Below are 17236 nucleotides of genomic sequence, written 5' to 3' on the forward strand. Positions count from 1 at the left end.
AGATAGGGTGGATCAAGGGTATCAACTAAGGGGCCAAGGCTGTAAAAGGCATGGCTCATGGGGTAGATCTCTAAGTTGGGTCATGGAAAGGAGCGATCAATCTATTTGTAGTACTTTTGGATGATTTTCAGGTTGTCTTGGGAATGGAGTTTCTCGCATAGGCTGAATCAACTCTCATGCTACACATAGACAGTCTGCTCATCTTGAACGAGTGTTCTCCTTGCATGATTCCAGTGACAACAACCTTGAAGGTACACAGGAAGCAACTTTCGGCCCTACAATACTATCAGTTAGCAAATACCCACGAAGCTAGTGCTGTGCCTACAAGGAAGACCCTGTCACAATCATCTCACATCAGCACTGGGACAGGTTGGGAAGTCATTACCAGGAAGAAGTCTCCCCCAAAGCCGTTCCAACATCAGCACTAGCGCTAGTACCAATGGCAGTAGCAGCACCAGCGCCAACATCAACATCAACAACGGCACCAACGCCAGCGCCATGAGCCGATAACACAAAAGACTCCTAGAAGACCCAAGGCCGTCTCCAGCCACAACTAGTTCCACTATGACCATCATCGGGGAGAGCGATTACCACCAAATCCACTTAGGTACCCTGTCTGCCACCACAATGATCAAACCAACCCTCATAGGAGCCTTGTGAGGAGCAACCCTTGGGAAAGAAATTATCAGGGGGAACAATACCCGAAAAATCCAAACCTTCATTTTGACTTAGCCTTGGCCACAAATCTTCCTAACACCAAAGCAGAACATCCAAAATCCTACCTTGAAGCAGTCAGGCAAGGACTTAACGTAGGGACTAGCCATAGGTTTTCCCACCATCCTGAACACCCTAAAAACTTCCACCCATCATCATGCCCGGGCCTTGGAAGAGATAAAGTTCGTGGAGCGGCTGAAGAACCCTCCTTCATCAATAGTAGATCTGAGCCTCGAGCAGAAGCTAGTCTTCGAGGACGGAAATTATATTGAGTGGGGGAGACTGTCACAATGTTCTCTTCGCCGCGCTATCAAGTGTCATCCATCGTTTCTACAGCCGCCACTCCAGTGTCCAAGTGTGCGTCTTGGGTGGGCTATGCATGTATTTTTGTATAGGGGATTTCCAATGGCATTCTTGTAATTATTTAGTATGATTTTTCATAATTTTGATGTATCTTTATGTCATTCCCCCAAAAGCTTAACGTACTTTTTGAGGGGAGGTAGGTAGTCGAGTGAGTCACAAGCATGTAAAGGTTAAGCACGAGATCCCCTCAACACTAAACTGTGTGCTTGTGCTTGCCATCCATTAATGCAATACAAGTAGCTTTATTGACTAATTCGTGTGTCTTCTTGTTGCATTTTCTTGTGTTGTTGCTTGTTACATAAGCTTACTTGTCACATTCAAGTGCTGCCCGGAGCCCTAGCGACTAGCCCTATGACAAGGGGGCGTTTTTTTATTGATCTTCTTCAACCTCTTGATAGCGGCGACATCCTCTCCTCCGACGTCTCTTTCATTCTCTATTTCCTCCCTTCGTTCCCTTGTCTCTCACCACCAACAAGAAAAAATACACCATTCACCGTATTCTACCTCTCATTCCACCATTGTCATCCCTGATATCTCCTGTTTCATTTTCTTCCTCACCGAACTGGTAAAGCCCCCTCCATTTCTTGTCATTGCAACAAATTGTAAAAAACAGAGCACCACCTCATCATTCCAACTCCTCTCCTTATCGTAATCTCTCTCTCTATTTTTCTCCACCATCACCTTATCTTCTTTTTCTCTTCATGGCAACCACCTCCCATGTTCTTCTCTCCACCATTGCAACAGGGCCTCCTCAGTTCATTGTCTTGTACCCTCTCTCCATTGCTTACGGTTCCCCCTATTTCCTCCCCCTCCATAGAACAGATGCCATGACACACCACTGTTGCATCTCCATTCCCAATGCTCTCACCCCGCTCCATCGGCCCTTTCCTATTTAGATCCATCTTCCTGGCCACACCCGTCTCTTGTTGGCACATCCTTTTCCCAATATGAAACCCCACAGGCGGCACCCCGGTTCTAGTGTCTTTGCCTGTAACTAAGGCCGAAAGGTATTGTTTGTCTGACAGTCCTCCAAATTCACCGTTAGAATCGTAAGGGTAGCAGAGAGTTTGTCGTGGGGCTTGAAGTCAATGACGCACCGAGCTCGTCACCCCCGTTTTTAGCTCTCCAACATATATAAGGCCGAAACTTTAATTCGTTGATGAAAAAGATGAAGAGTGTGAAGATTCTGCCATGCATCCTTGAACTCCTGAACTCACGAGTTAGCCCCTAAAATCACCAGTTAGCTCCTGAACTCCTTTTCTGAACGTGACTCATCCATCACTGTTTGTATGACTACAATTCATCGAGTTCAGTTCGATAGGTGCAGCTTCTTCCATAGCAAATAAAAAATCCAAGGCAATATTTGGTTCAACAGTCTCGCCACATAAATGGCTTTAATGCCTATCCAAAATTTTTTCGGTTATGTCTGTGTTTTTAATTAATTTATTTCTAAACTTTCATTTATGGTTTTGATTTGTCTCAATCTCTTTGGTAATGCGTGGTGATGTATAATGGTTTGGTGTTGTGGTAGATCGGTGCTGGGTTGTCTCATGATGTGTTTTCTTGATAACTCTCTCGTAATTAGCATAGCTAATGGTGGTTTCTGGTTTTCATTATTCCTTGTAGTACAAATCCCATTAGCTATGTGCTGAGGTTTCATTTAATTTCTTTCTCTTTGGGCGCCCTTTTTTTATTTTATTTTGTTTCTTCGTTATTATTAATCAATTGTGTTGGATCTACTTCCTAACCATTTCAGCATGTCAAATAATCATCAAAATAACAGATTCTCTACGGCTAAAAATTGTGTATTAGCAATTAGTTGATCATTCTCTTCTTTGTTATCATAAAAAGAAAATATTTATCATATTAGTTAATTCATTCCTATTGGTTTAGGTGAATCCTCTCATGTTGTTTAATAATCCCATTTTTGTATTTAGTAATTATGACCTTAGATTAGATTATTAGATAATTCTTCATTTATGTCAACTACTAATTCTTGTGAACACTCTTTTGTTTAGATTAGTGACTCATTCTCTTCTTAAAATTATTAAACAATTATCATTTTGTTTCTTTCTCTCCTTTGTCAATTATCAAAATGCTTTCTTAGGTTGTTGAATAACTTTTGTTTGTTAGGGATTACTTCTTTTGAGCCTTCTTGTGTTTAGTTCGAACCCCTATGTGGGCCCCACTTAATGGACATGGGAGAGGGGTGACCAATCCCTTCCCTCTCCCTTTTGAGTTTTATCTAGCTGGTTTAGTCGTGCCTTGTGTTTTGGAGTCACTATTCAATTAAAATGATGTTTAATCTAATTTTTGGAGGTCCTATCACCCCCAATTATTTGAAAATGATGGGTGGCGACTCCAAGTCAGCCCAAGCGGGCAGTTTTTCGATGCTCACATTAATGTATTACTACAAATCTGGAAAAAGATTTAATACTGAACCATATTTGTCTTAAGAGAGAAGACAATCCTAATGAAGTTTTGTAAGTAAACTCAATAGAACCATATCCCAAGTTCCTTACTATATGTGATCATAAAAAACTAAATAAATAAAAAGAAAAAGAAAAAGTTCCTTACTATATGGGGACTTACAATTTCCATGACATGGGGTAAATGTTATTTTTTAATGGTGTATGTGTACATATATTAGAAAATTTGTCATATTATATGCAAGACACAAATGCATTGAGAAATGTTACATTAGTAAACCCGAGAACTAAAATGTAATGAAACTATTTTCTAACATTTAAAAAAAAAGTAAATGATGATAAAATTTACACTTAAGAGTATCTCTAAATTTCTGTTTTTCTTACGAACAACAGTAGCATCCTAACAGATATAAGACCCCCAAAAGTGGGGGTGGGGGGAGTGAAGGAACAAAATTTAAATAAAAAAAAACAAAAAATCACTTTTCAAATGTTAGCAAGTATATCAAATAACCAAACGGAGTATACTTTTTCAACAATAACCTATGTGGCTTTCCTCATTCATCTGACGAAAAAGCACCAATATCTTCTCCTCTTTTGTTCATACTTGAGAGCTCAATTCGCATAAGTGACTGAACCACCTCTGACATTGGTGGACGAAATTCGGGCTCCGGCTACAAAATAAATGATAACTAAAAAATAAACAAATAATAATTACATATAAGCATAAATAATAATGATTTTGATATTGCATCTACATCAGGATCCTTGACATTACTATTCTACCTTCAATATGCAAAACATGAATATGAAAACTATTAATTGAATGTGATGTCCTTCCCACTTTTTGCCACCTAGACTTTTTTTTTTTTTTTTTGTTATAATGAATAGACCATTCTCATATCAGTTGATATCCATATAAAGTAATATATAAGTTAATGAACCAAAAGAATTATAGGCATTGATATTCCAATAATACTACATTAATATCCTAAGGGAGTAAATCCCATGCTTTGAGTAACAAAGAGATATGTAGAAGTTGTTGAATAATAATCTATAGGGATTTCTTATGAGTAACAAAGAGATAAGGTTGTAAAGAAGTCAAGTTAATGAAGGTGTTTTATTCAATCTACGTTATATATCATATATGATACAAGAAAAGAATGAAGGTTGCCATACTATAATGGACACAATCTCGGGGGATAATTGTTAGACAATGTGTATGCCCTCAGCTCTAACTGATGTATTTATTGTATATACTTTTATTATCAAGAAAATAATATGTGTTTTAGGTGTCATTGGGTTGTTTTGCTAAATCTCCTTATTTCATATTAGTATTATGTATAAGACTACATAGTTATCATAATATGGACTTAAATCTTCATAACTAATATGGATACATTAGGGGAAGTTTATCTTGACAAGGTTGTTATTCTCATACTGCCCAAGGTAATGAAGTAGTAGGTATCAACTACTTATGTTGTGACCTAAGGTATAAAGATGTCTATAAGAAACATTAAATTAAACCAAACTTAGAATTGGGTGTTGCTTTTAATCTCCAAACTTCATATTGATATCAAATTGAGAATCAAATTTGTCTGTTTTTGATATGCTAACCAGTGAGATCCTTGTGGGGTTAAATACTTGGATAATTTGGGATATTCAAGGATGGTATACCAACTAATAATTGATGTGATAGGATCTATTACTATGTTAAGACAGATAATATTTTGTACAACTTAATCTTTGGATTCTTGAATCTACGATATTAGGATCATTTGAATCCTTAATAAAAGATTCGTTGGTGTTAGAAGTTGGATACCATGTCATAAAGACAAAGAGAGAAAGAGTTCTTCCCCTAATGTGGTGTTAAGTATTATTAACAATGACATTAATTATAAGTGATTAATTGGATTGTGTTGACTTAATTATTATATAATGGGCTGAACCAATATACTTGGGCCTTTAAGATGACAAGGTCCTAAGTAGTTTAAGTGAAAATGGGCTTGATTACTTAAGGTCATAACAATTATGGTTGAATTAGATTATTAGGCTAATTAAAACATTAAGTGGTTAACCCACTAACTTACCTAAAGCATGTGATATGTTTGTTCTCACATTAAGTTGTGGGTTCCATGCCATATAATATGGAATTTCCTAATTAGAAAAATAATTTTAATTTCCATAATTATTAAGGTGCTAATGATTAATTAAAAGTTTTACATAAAAATCCAAGTCAATTTATCAACTAGATAATATATGATTAGGATTTGACTAGTTTAACTAGCTAGATAGATTTAAATCTATGGGCATGATTAGGAAAGCAATATTCTCTCCAACTTGAACCTAATCATGATAAGAGTCATAGATATACAAAGAGAGGAATCTTTCATCCTTATATGCTTTATAAATAGAGTTATATGTGAAGGAATCAAACCATGCAAATTCTCCCTATAGTGCTGAATTTGATCCAACCTAGTGAGACCAATCTTAATTAGAGTTTTGAATCCCAATCGACGAAACCTGTTCGTCAACTTTTCTAGAATTTATCTAAACATATTTTGGGTAAAAAATATCACCCAAATTCGTGTAAATGATTGGATCTTTGCCACTTTAAATTATAGAAAAGCTTTTTAAGACTGCAATTATATAGTTGCACAATCTTCAACTAGCTACAGTGTTTTGGGAAGATCTAAGCTTAGGTCTGAACACCATTTCGATTTTTGAATTTTTTGGAATCATAATTAGGTATTACATTCATTCTTGAGATTTAATCTTTCTTGGTCCAAGAATCCCAAATGATCTAAGGAGAAAAATCAGATTTTCTCTCCATGTATGATTTCAAGATTAAGGTTTTTAGAAAATTTTCATTTTCAAATTGATAGAATTTTGCATAACATGATTATTTGCATATCATCTTTCAATAATGTTTTAGTTTTCACCTGGACACAAAGAGCTATGACATCAGCAAATCGAGATAATGACTTGGGAGGATACAACCCACAGAGAGCTGGGTCCACCATCTTGTCCAATGTATCAATGTCATGAAGCTTTGGTGTTGCCCATCGAACTAGAGATTGTTCTACTCTTGGTTTTGAACTGAAGAAAATAAAATAGTAGAACTATAAGATAGAATATTGAAACAAAGTTCAATAAGTAAAATGATAACACCAAGACAGAGTTGAGCAATGATTATAGAATCTATATGTCAATAGATATACAACACCTGTCAAAAGGTACCCGTCCTGTCAATAGCTCCAACATAACAACCCCAAAACTATAGACATCACTCTTTAGTGTATATGCTGATGGTTTTATGCACTCTGGAGCATTATATCCAACTCCAAGGTTTTGGCTCGTACGCTGATGAAATATCAAAAACTTAACTAGTAAAATAAGTGATGATTTTCTATTGGTAAGGTTAGTTTAGCAAGAAATTATAATAGGACAATTGGTGTCGGTCATTTATTAGTTTTCTACACTATCTAGCCATCAACTACAAATGTTTGACCTAATCCTTTATCAACTCATACTCTTAAAATAAATATTTTGTATTGGAGTAGACATTAGACCAAAAGGGGGTGATTTGAATTTCCTAGTTTAACTAAATGCTTTTTTATTGATACCTTAAAAAATTATTAAATCATTGTAAAATTGCTAATGTACAAAGTGGATTGTGCATAGCACCCCTGAAGCTACTGAAACTTCTATCAAATTCTTTGATTACAAACTAATTGGTTCATCCCTATTGTTGACCCCATTAAAACATTTTAACCAAATGTTTTTTATTTGATAAGTTTTAAAAAATTTATTGAATCGTGGTAAAAAGTGGTTAGGATTAATTTAGGAGTACAAATACAAATATGTAGAGGGTAAAATCTTGTATTTTGTATCATTTTGTATGTATTTGCATTGTACATTTTTGTATTTGTAGTCTTTCCATATTGAGCCTTAGGTTCGGTTTGGAAGGAGTATAAATGCAAATTTGTTGAGTGCAAAACCTTATATTTTGTATTATTTTGTATGTATTTGCACTATACATATTTGTATTTATACTCCTTCTAAACTGAGCCTTATGTACAAGATTGATCGTACCTAGCACTTCTAGTACTTTGTATTATTTTGTATGCATTTGTACTACACATTTTTTTTTTATACTCTTTCCAAACTTAGCCTTATGTACAAAGTTGATTGTACCTAGGACCCCTGAAAATACAAAGTGGCTTCTATCAATTTCATTGATTACAATTAGTTCATCCCCATTATTGATCCCCTCAAAAAAAAAAAAAAATTAACTAGATGATTTAACTTAAAATAGCATCTTTATTGGCAAGTTTCATTGGAAAGGATTGGGTTTGATTTTAGTCAAGCCCAATCTTCAAAAGATTACTAAATTATCCCTTAATTAGTGGATTTATCTCTGTTCCCCTCTTTTTCCTCCAATCCATCTACAAAGTGGCTTCTATCAATTTCTTTGGTTACAATTAGTTCATTCTCATTATTGACCTAAAAAAACTAGATGATTTAACTTAAAATAGAATCTTTATTGGCAAGTTTCATTGGAAAGGATTGGGTTTCATTCTAGTCTAGCTCAATCTTCAAAAGATTACTAAATTATCCATTAATTAGTAGATTTATCTATTTTCCCCTCTTTTGCCTCCAACCCATGTCAACTCATCCCTACCCCTAACGACATGTATTTAGATTTCTCCAAATCATACTAGTGGCTGTTGTATTAGGATGAAAATTGCTACATGAAAGGAGGATGGCATGGGAATCATGTGGCCCACTATGGATTGATTCTTAGTTGTCAATTGTCAAAATTATGTATCAACATGATTCAAAGTTTCAATCCCTTATCTTTCTAGTTGATAGGCAATCTAAGGTTTGCCTTTCTCCAAAACTATTTTTCCATATAAGAAGACTAATGGCAATTGTCCACTTCAATATAGAAAGAAGAGTTTCTCTTGTATGCTGTTGAAAAATTAAAGAAAAAATCAAGAAATTAAGGGATACTATTCTATCAAGGTTCAAAGTATTGATACACCTAATACACATGAATGTATGTATTATGTGCTTTGGATAACCAATACACTATTTTTTTTTCCATATTTGTATAAGGGGGGTTTATATTATCCTAATTAAAGATTAAAAACATCAAAACGATTTGATATGCTCGATACAATGTGTATCATACTGATGCTTTCACCCTTGCATTTTTATGTAGAAATGCAAAATATAAAACTAGATATTTAGTTTGGTTGGTAGAAATGTATTGTTTTGTCAAATCTTTATGAAATTGTATTGAGTAGATACATGAAGGTAATTATATATAAAATATCACAATCCAGATGGTTTAACAACACATCAACATTCTAGATTTTCCATGTCATCCCTCCATGTAGCAACAAACCCCTATGAAATAGGCTTTTAAATTCTATAGTAGCAATAGGAAACCTTTCATGAACTATAGCCATATATTTCCTAATATCATATGTATGGTATATGAAAATGTATTCAAAATCCACCCTTCCATATGAACCCCCATTATGACCAACGTTATTATTATTATTATTATTATTATTATTATCGTTGTTGTTGATTATTATTATTATTATTATTATTATTATTATTATAATTAAACACAAAATAACCTGGTGGAAGGTTGCTAAACCACAATCTGTGAGGTGAGGATTAAGTTCGCTATCAAGCAAGATATTGGCCGACTTAATGTTCTTGTGGACAGAGGAAGGGGAGCATTTCTCATGGAGGTACCTGAAAACGAAAAAATTAACTAAAGAGTCAAAAGGAAAGAAGACAATCCTGGTGATTATGGTAAAAATCATTTGCAAATTAAAATAAGAGTTAAATGAGGCTATCCTAACTATGGTGATACATTAACAACCACAAGTAAAATTCCTGCAATGATGGTGAATTGTCCATAATAAATTTTATAGGAATGACAATCCTACTCTTATGTTTAAAATTAGAAATGTAGCTACACATTGCAATTATACATTGTTAGCACCCGATTTTTGCTCGGTCCGCCGCATGAACCCTAATTCCTCTCAAATTTCCAATCAGACCCTTCTAATATCTCTAAAACATATAAAAATCCAAAAATCCCAAATTCCAATCGAAAAGCCCCCAGATCCACCATTAAACTTACTTGATTTCAATCCGATGGCCCTGATCAACCTCATCTACACCTCAACCCTTAGATTAGACACCACCATCAGACTTAATACCGCCCAAAATACCTAACTAGCAAATCTCAACTCAAAATTCCTCAATTTACCCTTTCATCATGCGAAGATTCCATTTTGGGCATTTTCATCAACCTAAACACCTGCAACCTAGATCCCCTTGATCTAAACATATCTAAGCCAATTAGACCATATGATTAAGTTCTAGACACACCAAACACCTGCCCATAAATTTTAACCTAAGATTTTCCTGTTTACCCCTCTATCAAACCAAGATTTTGTTTCGAATCTTCTCGTTGACCCAGATTTGTACGAACTTGACCCCTCTTGGACCAATCAGACATTACCACCAGATCCCATATACTCTAAAATACCCACCTATAAATTTAAGTTTTCTATCCTATCGTTGACCCAAATTCCTATGATCTTGATCCTCTTGAAACCAATCAGACATTATAACCAAATCCCAGAAACCCTACCCTATGAAGTTTTGACAACTAATATCCTTGTTTGCCCCTCAATCGCACAAAGTTCCCATTTTGAGATTCTAGATCGATCAAATCAAGCCCATTTCCAAATCTGCCCTATTTGGGCCCAATTGGCCCAATCTGACTTCACCAATCAACTTAGAATGTCAAAAAACCACACCCTATCAAATTTCAAATAAAAATACCCCTGTTTGCATATCCATCCAAACAGATTCCGTTTTGGTTAGTCTTGTTAGCCCGCAAATGTAAAACCCTTCTCTGTACTTAGAACCCATCTCAACCCTTTGGTAATTAAACCAAAACCCCCTTATCAATGAACCAGAACCCTGGTTTGACTTCCTGGACCCGTCTGGACTATATTACCCTTTTTTGAAATTACCAAATTACCCCTCAAAACGTCCAAAATTACAAATATGCCACTCCCCCTCCCTATAAATTTAAACTTACATTATTTGAATCCTAACAATCGCCGAATCTCTAAATTTACCATTCATCTTCTTCCCCATTTGAATAAACACCAGAGTTGTGGTAGCGGATTTTCTTTACATCTGATCTCCCCCCTCTCTCTCTCTCTCCCTTCTTCTCTCTCTTTCTCTTTTTCTTTCCAGGCTTCTTCTTTTAATCACCTGAGAATACTATTCATCATCATCATCTTCATCTTCTTCTTCATTTAATCACATGAGAATACCATTCATCTTCGTCTTCCCTATGACTAAACTTAACTAGCGACGACGATAACTTTCTCTCCTCTAGCCTCTCCCACTTTTCCCCCTCTCCCCCTCTCTTTCTTTCATTGTTCTCTCTCTCTCTCTCACACACACACACACCCTTTCCTCTTTTCTCATCATTATCCATCACTCTCAATGAGCAACAAAGGAGTTGCAATAACAATCCCCTCTGTATTATTCATTTTGTTAATCCATTGTCAGGCATAAAACTGGTCGATACCCAATTCCATTCTAGTCCCCCATCGTTTCCCTTTAACATACCATAGTTTTCCAACTCTTCCAACCATCTGACAACGCCTTGTTCTTAGTCCTCTTCATCGGTTTAGTAGAAATCAAGGAAGCAGCTATTACCTGCCTTCCCAGTGTCATGCGAAGTTTACGTTGAAGACATTGTTTCATCTCACCAAGTTCCTAGCCCTAGACACAGATTGTTGTAGTAGCTCGAAGGAAGAAATCAAGAGCGATAGGAACCCAACTCTGTTCATTATATGATTTCAGGCCAAGAGTCATACTAGAGGTGATTCCAATGATCATTTCTTGTCACCCTCCTGTTTATAGTATTCAATCTTGATATCAGGCTATATTCCAACTAAGTAAGGCCCATTCTTGCTTTCTTTGCATATGGATCTTATTTCTTTTCTTGTTTTACTTGGCTTTCTCCGTATCTGTAGTTGGGAGGAGAGAGACCGAGCTAATTCAACTCTTGTAAACTCTTAGTACCAACCTAAATCCACTAGTCCTCTTTCTTACTTTCATAGGATTTAGATAGTTGTGTAAAATTTTAGTTGAATCAAGCGACTGTTTTGGAAATAGAATCAATTCTTTTCTGTTTCTAAAGATTGTAGTATTCTTTCCAGCTTAATGAAATGATGTTGATAATATTGTTAATTCTCCTCTTCAGTTATTCTATGGATTGAAGCTTAGATTTCTCTATGATATATCAATTTATTCTTTTCTCTTGTTCTAATAATTGGATTTGATTTGATGTTGTGATTAAGACTTGTTTTACCGCAATACATGTTCCCTACCTTCAATTAGTAATGTCTATGTGATTCTAATGCCGCTTATGAACATGAATAGAATAGTAGATGGTTGAGTAGTGTGAGATTTTCAGTTTTTGTAGCTCAGAGTAAGTGGGGAATGTCGCAACCTATGAATACATCCTCTTAAAAAAACTAAAATAATAAATAATTAGGGAGGATTTATTTTTATGATGATTTATTCTTGTGTTTTATTCTCATTTATGCTTGTTTGTTTGAGATACCATGTGGACTCCACCTATTGGACCTGGGAGAGGGGGCCTAACCTCTTCCCACTCCAATCCAAGTCTTACCCGGATTGGTGTAATCAATGTCTCGGGCTTTGAAGTTACTATAAATGCAAAGCGATTCTTGATGCCATTCTTAGAGGTCGCATCACCTTCATTTCCTTAATTGATGGGTGGTGACTCCAATTCAGCCCAAGTGAGCCGTTTTCTGACAGTCATTTACATGTTTATTAAGGTGATGTAATGACTAAACCAATTCAATGTGGAGAAAAACACAGTTAACATCAACATGTGTGAAAAATATTTTGCAAGTAAATCTATAGTCAAAGTCATGACTTTGTAATAGTATGATTGCATCTTCTTGATAGTATATATTGACAAATGAATAGATAGATAGATTGATAGGTAGAGAGCAAGTTTGCAATTGTGTTATCACAATATTTTATCTAAATCAAGTATGATTATCCTATTAGTCTTAGTTTTCTTAGCACTTAAAGAAAACTAGCTAGAAATTATTCTAGAAGAGACTATGTATAGACTATCTAACATTGCTAGTTGAGACACCCCAAATGGGTATTTAGGCTGAGTTACAAACACCAAATCCAATCCTTAACAATGACAAAAAATAAACAGGAATACAACCCCCTTGTGATGACATGTGATCAAATTATAGAGATCAGATCCACTACTCAATATATCACACCTGAAGGTGCACCAAATTGAAAAGCAAATCCAACTAATGAAATTGACCCATTTATATCTTTTCCCACAGGCCATGAGAGAAAATGACTTGTCAAACAAAAACATAGCAGCAAAGAATTACTTACTCTATTGCTCGAGCTGTTCCTAGAGCAATTCTGACCCGAGTGTTCCATGTAAGTGGCTTACTGTATTCATCTGACAGATGTAGAAATTCATGGAGTGATCCATTCCTAAAATACTCATAGACAAGAAGATTATGACCCTGTTCTGAACAATAACCAACAAGTTCAGTAATATTTGGATGGTCCATTTTCGAGATTTTTGAAATTATTTCCATAAGATCTTCTTGACTTATGCCTTGAAGATGTGAAGAGTCTATCTTTTTCACGGCAAGAACCTGAGAAACAAAGACCCAGTTAAAGTGGAAAAAATCTTCATGACACAATTAAATGAAATGACATTTGTTTAAGTTTACATATATATATTTTTTTCAGTGGAGTATAAGTCTGCTATACTTGTATTTGCCTACAATTGTAAGACATTCAAAATATAATTAACTACAAGATTGCAAGCACAAAAAAAGAGTAGCAACTTTGAATTTATTCTTCTTCAACTTCTCCCATGAAATTCTTATGCTGATGCCTTACTTTTGATGCTATACAATTCCAACAAAGTTTAAAAGGTCCTTTAGAAAGAAAGACTCCAAACTACCTATTTTCTCAAGAAAAGCTCCAAATTAAAGACATGCCATTTTTCTTTTTCATTTTCTTCTTGGTTCCCAGCATACATTGTCCATTCATATGAATTTTATTAAATTTGAAGTGAAACTCTTAAATTATAATTAGACACAGGTTAATTTTCATGGTTTAAAGTATAATCATTATGTGACAAAGCGTTAAAAGTCATAACATAATGAAGAGTAATTCCAACTTCGACATAACTTAGATGCCACTTAAAGATATGAATAATTACCTAAATAATTATACCTAATGATGATGCACGATCTGGAAGCTCCTAGCTGGAAGATGACCTAACTTAAGCATCGAAGCGACCTCGCCAGGTTAGTCACCCCAGGTTCTCTGATCCACTTACTTGCAGATTCATCTAGCTCACTGCTCAATTGGAAGCCAGATCATCCTCCAACAGGGAGTAGTCAGATCGCGCAACATCAATTGGCGCCGTTTGTGGGAAACGATTGAAAGGTCATTCCTACCTCTTTGCAACTTCAACTTCAATGGCATCCTCCAGCCACACCGGGAAAAGCATTGAGATGAACACCACCGGGGGGCAAACCCAGCATTCTCGGTGCCCCAGATAAATATACCGCTACCGCATGTGAACTTCCCTCTCCCCACGGTAGAGCTATCAGCAGTTCCCGCCAAGATTGAAGCATGGAAATTTTATGAGGTGAAGTATGAATTCCCATATCTGAGCATGGGAGAAGCCCGATGTAGATAGCAGCAAAACGACCTCAACTCATCCTCAATAGTAATTAGCCAGGACAAGGCCTCATCAGCCCCGTTTCACAAGGTCGCCTCTACAAGTCAAGCTCTTCGTGGCTCCCGCAGGAGCCGACAGCCAACGAACTGCATGGACACCCTTGCAGGTCAAGCCTTCCAAGGCTTCCGTGCGAGCTGGTGACCTAAAGTCAGTAGTGCTGCCCCCGCAGGTCGAGCTCCCAATGGCTTCTTGTAGGAATGGATGGCCGGCGTCACTATGAGGCTGTTGCAGTGCAGCCGTGGCCTCGAAATGCTAACTCACGCCGACAACAACTTTATGTATCAACAACCCTCACAAGGGGGGGGGGGGGGGCAGAACATGTATGTTGTGGTCTCACAAGCACTCACCCAGGAAGATAATCCCACGGGGTGACGTAGAAGCATCCATATGAGAAGTTACTACAGAATGATCACCTGCTTAGGCGGAGAGGTCAGGCCACACCTTAGTGTTAAACATGAATAAGACCCAATCGCCTATTTGGCATGGGCAACATAAGACCTAGTCGCCTCTTCAGCATGGGAAGAATAAAAAGGTTGTTCGCGTTCAGCCCCATCGGTGTGCAAATAGGTCGGGTACATACCGCTCCGCCTCAGCCTCATCGGTGTGCAGAAGAAGAAAGAGAAAAAGAAAGACAAAAAAAGAAGCAAAGGAAGGAAGACTAATTCAGCACAAGAAAGAGAAACAAAGGAAAGACTAGACCATGACAGACGCAAACTTGGCCAATCTCTTCACAGTAGACCTCCACCTCGGTTTCAGTTTCCGCATTGAATTCGCTAGCTACTCTTTTCAGAATCAGTTTGAGGTACACTGCGTCGAAGTCTACCTAGGTGGAGCAACCTGATAAAGCAATCACATAGAACCCCTTCTTAAGGATGGCATGATGAGCTTTACACTTGAGGTACTTAGTCGGATTGCAGAACCCCCTTGACGGTTGCATCCCTAATAAGGTAGATGTCATCGGGGTACCTGTTCCACCTCTCCTTGAGCGGATGAATTTGCTCTTGTGCCCCGATAATCAAGATTGTGAGGTCCTGCGTAAGGTTGCAAACACTTGGACTCTTCCGACCTGAGGAGCAAATTGGATTGAAGCCAACAACTACAAGCTCATTAAACAAATTGGATTGAAGCCAAAGGAAAAATCTACTCCCTTCGCCGAGTTGCCCTCAGCTCAAGAGTGGGGGCAATTGATGAGGGTGGATTTGGCCCTCCAATAACCTCATGAAACATGGCATCCCAAAACAGTTGGACGACACCTAAATGCCACCTAAGCGATGATTTGGAGTCCCAGATCATAGTTTGTCTTCGCCCCGACCTGGCGACCTGCCTTTATCGCTGACTTGGCGACCTCGACCACAACTTAGGTCGGCTTGCAACACCTCGTCCAGGGCCGACTAGTAGCACCTCATCACCGGCCGAAGTGACATCGACACGAGGCACGACCTCTCTCGAGGGCTTGCTGACCTAACTGAGGACCAAGCAGTGACCTGCGAGATGTGCTCGCCGACAAAATCCACATGCATACCCCACACTCCCAGGTTTCTTTGAAGTTGACTCGCGTACCGAATGTTCCGAAGGATGGTCAACGTGCATAGTGGTTACCTCTGAGGATTTTGGACCGATAAGGCACAACCTGTCGGAAATCTTGGATGTGGTGTGCGAAGCCTACACCAAACAATTCCTATATAAAGACACCAACCCCAATGACACGGGGTACGCGTGATTATTTGCTCACTAGATTACTAGCATACAAACTTTTAGCTCGCACAACCCAATACTGACTTAAGCATCGGAGCGACCTTGCCGGGTTAGCCACCCCGGGTTCTCTAATCCTCTGTCTTGCAGCTTGGTCCAGCTCGCTACACGACTAAGGTCCAAGTCATCTTCTAGCTCGCTACACGGCACTCTCGGCACCCTCAGGCTCACTAGGATGGTCTCATATTCATTCTCACACAGTCATCACAGCTTTTATAGCTATGCATTAGAGATATCTTCCCACAGACGGTGGCTATGTGTCATGATGTTATTGGAGGGCCAAATCCACCCTCATCACCTAATATAAAGAGGTTTGTTTTTTAAATATCCATTCCAAGGGAACTAATCATTGAAAATGCGATGGAATAGATTAGGTCTAAGGTCCCATCCTAGCTTTTATATTTAGTTGATGCTATAGGAGTGAGGCTTAGCATGGATTGATAATCTAAAGCCATGGATATAGACCTTATGCAAATAATTTCATGACATTTATTTTATCTCTGGATAATTATAATTTAATATAGTTTACTTTAATTATTATCTAATCATGAAACTACATCTGTTTCTAATATAACATTTCCTATGTAGAGGTTTATAGTTATATTCAAGTAACAATAATTACTCTCATGGCCTAATGACTATCTAGACTATTCAATCAAGGAAATAGCATACTTTTGTCAATTTATATACTTATAATTGAGAAATTGAACCAACTTAGAGGTCTAATTCTAATATAACATTTCCTATGTAGAGGTTTATAGTTATGTTCAAATAACAATAATTACTCTCATGGCTTAATGAGTATCTAGACTATTCAATCAAGGAAATAGCATACTTTTGTCAATTTATATACTTATAATTGAGAAATTGAACCAACTTAGAGGTATAGTCATGTTTTCAAGAAATAATAATGATTATCATGACCAAATGAGTATCTAGACTATTCAATTAAGAAAATATCATAGTTTTGCCTTTTTATATACTTATAATTTTGAAATTGAAGTAAATTATTAATTTGCATAACTAGAGAGTGATATCCTCCAAAAAGTGTAAAAATCAATTAGCGAGGATATAAAAAAACCATAAAAGG

The 17236-nt window shown here is 36.9% G+C and overlaps 1 protein-coding gene across 8 annotated transcripts in view; it reads right to left on the reverse strand.

Moving 5' to 3' along the window:
* Positions 1 to 3794: 3794 nt before the first annotated feature.
* LOC148844344 (protein STRUBBELIG-RECEPTOR FAMILY 5-like) overlaps positions 3795 to 17236 on the reverse strand; it is a 55373-nt gene continuing 41931 nt past the window's right edge. For 3 of the 8 annotated variants that reach the window (XM_088959813.1, XM_088959814.1, XM_088959817.1), the window contains 5 exons: positions 13020 to 13291; positions 9158 to 9278; positions 6730 to 6866; positions 6446 to 6602; positions 3795 to 4177 (listed from right to left, as the gene is read on the reverse strand). In XM_088959813.1, coding sequence (XP_088815939.1) covers positions 4061 to 4177; positions 6446 to 6602; positions 6730 to 6866; positions 9158 to 9278; positions 13020 to 13291 — 804 coding nt within the window. In that variant the 3' untranslated portion in view covers positions 3795 to 4060. Of the gene's footprint in view, positions 4196 to 6445; positions 6603 to 6729; positions 6867 to 9157; positions 9279 to 13019; positions 13292 to 17236 lie in introns of all 8 variants that reach the window. The other 5 variants (XR_016103799.1, XR_016103796.1, XM_088959815.1 and 2 more) reach the window with 4 other exon arrangements.

This window comes from Nelumbo lutea, chromosome 8 (assembly GCF_056320005.1).
Source record: "Nelumbo lutea isolate HS-2025 chromosome 8, American lotus-T2T, whole genome shotgun sequence".
NCBI lineage: Eukaryota > Viridiplantae > Streptophyta > Magnoliopsida > Proteales > Nelumbonaceae > Nelumbo > Nelumbo lutea.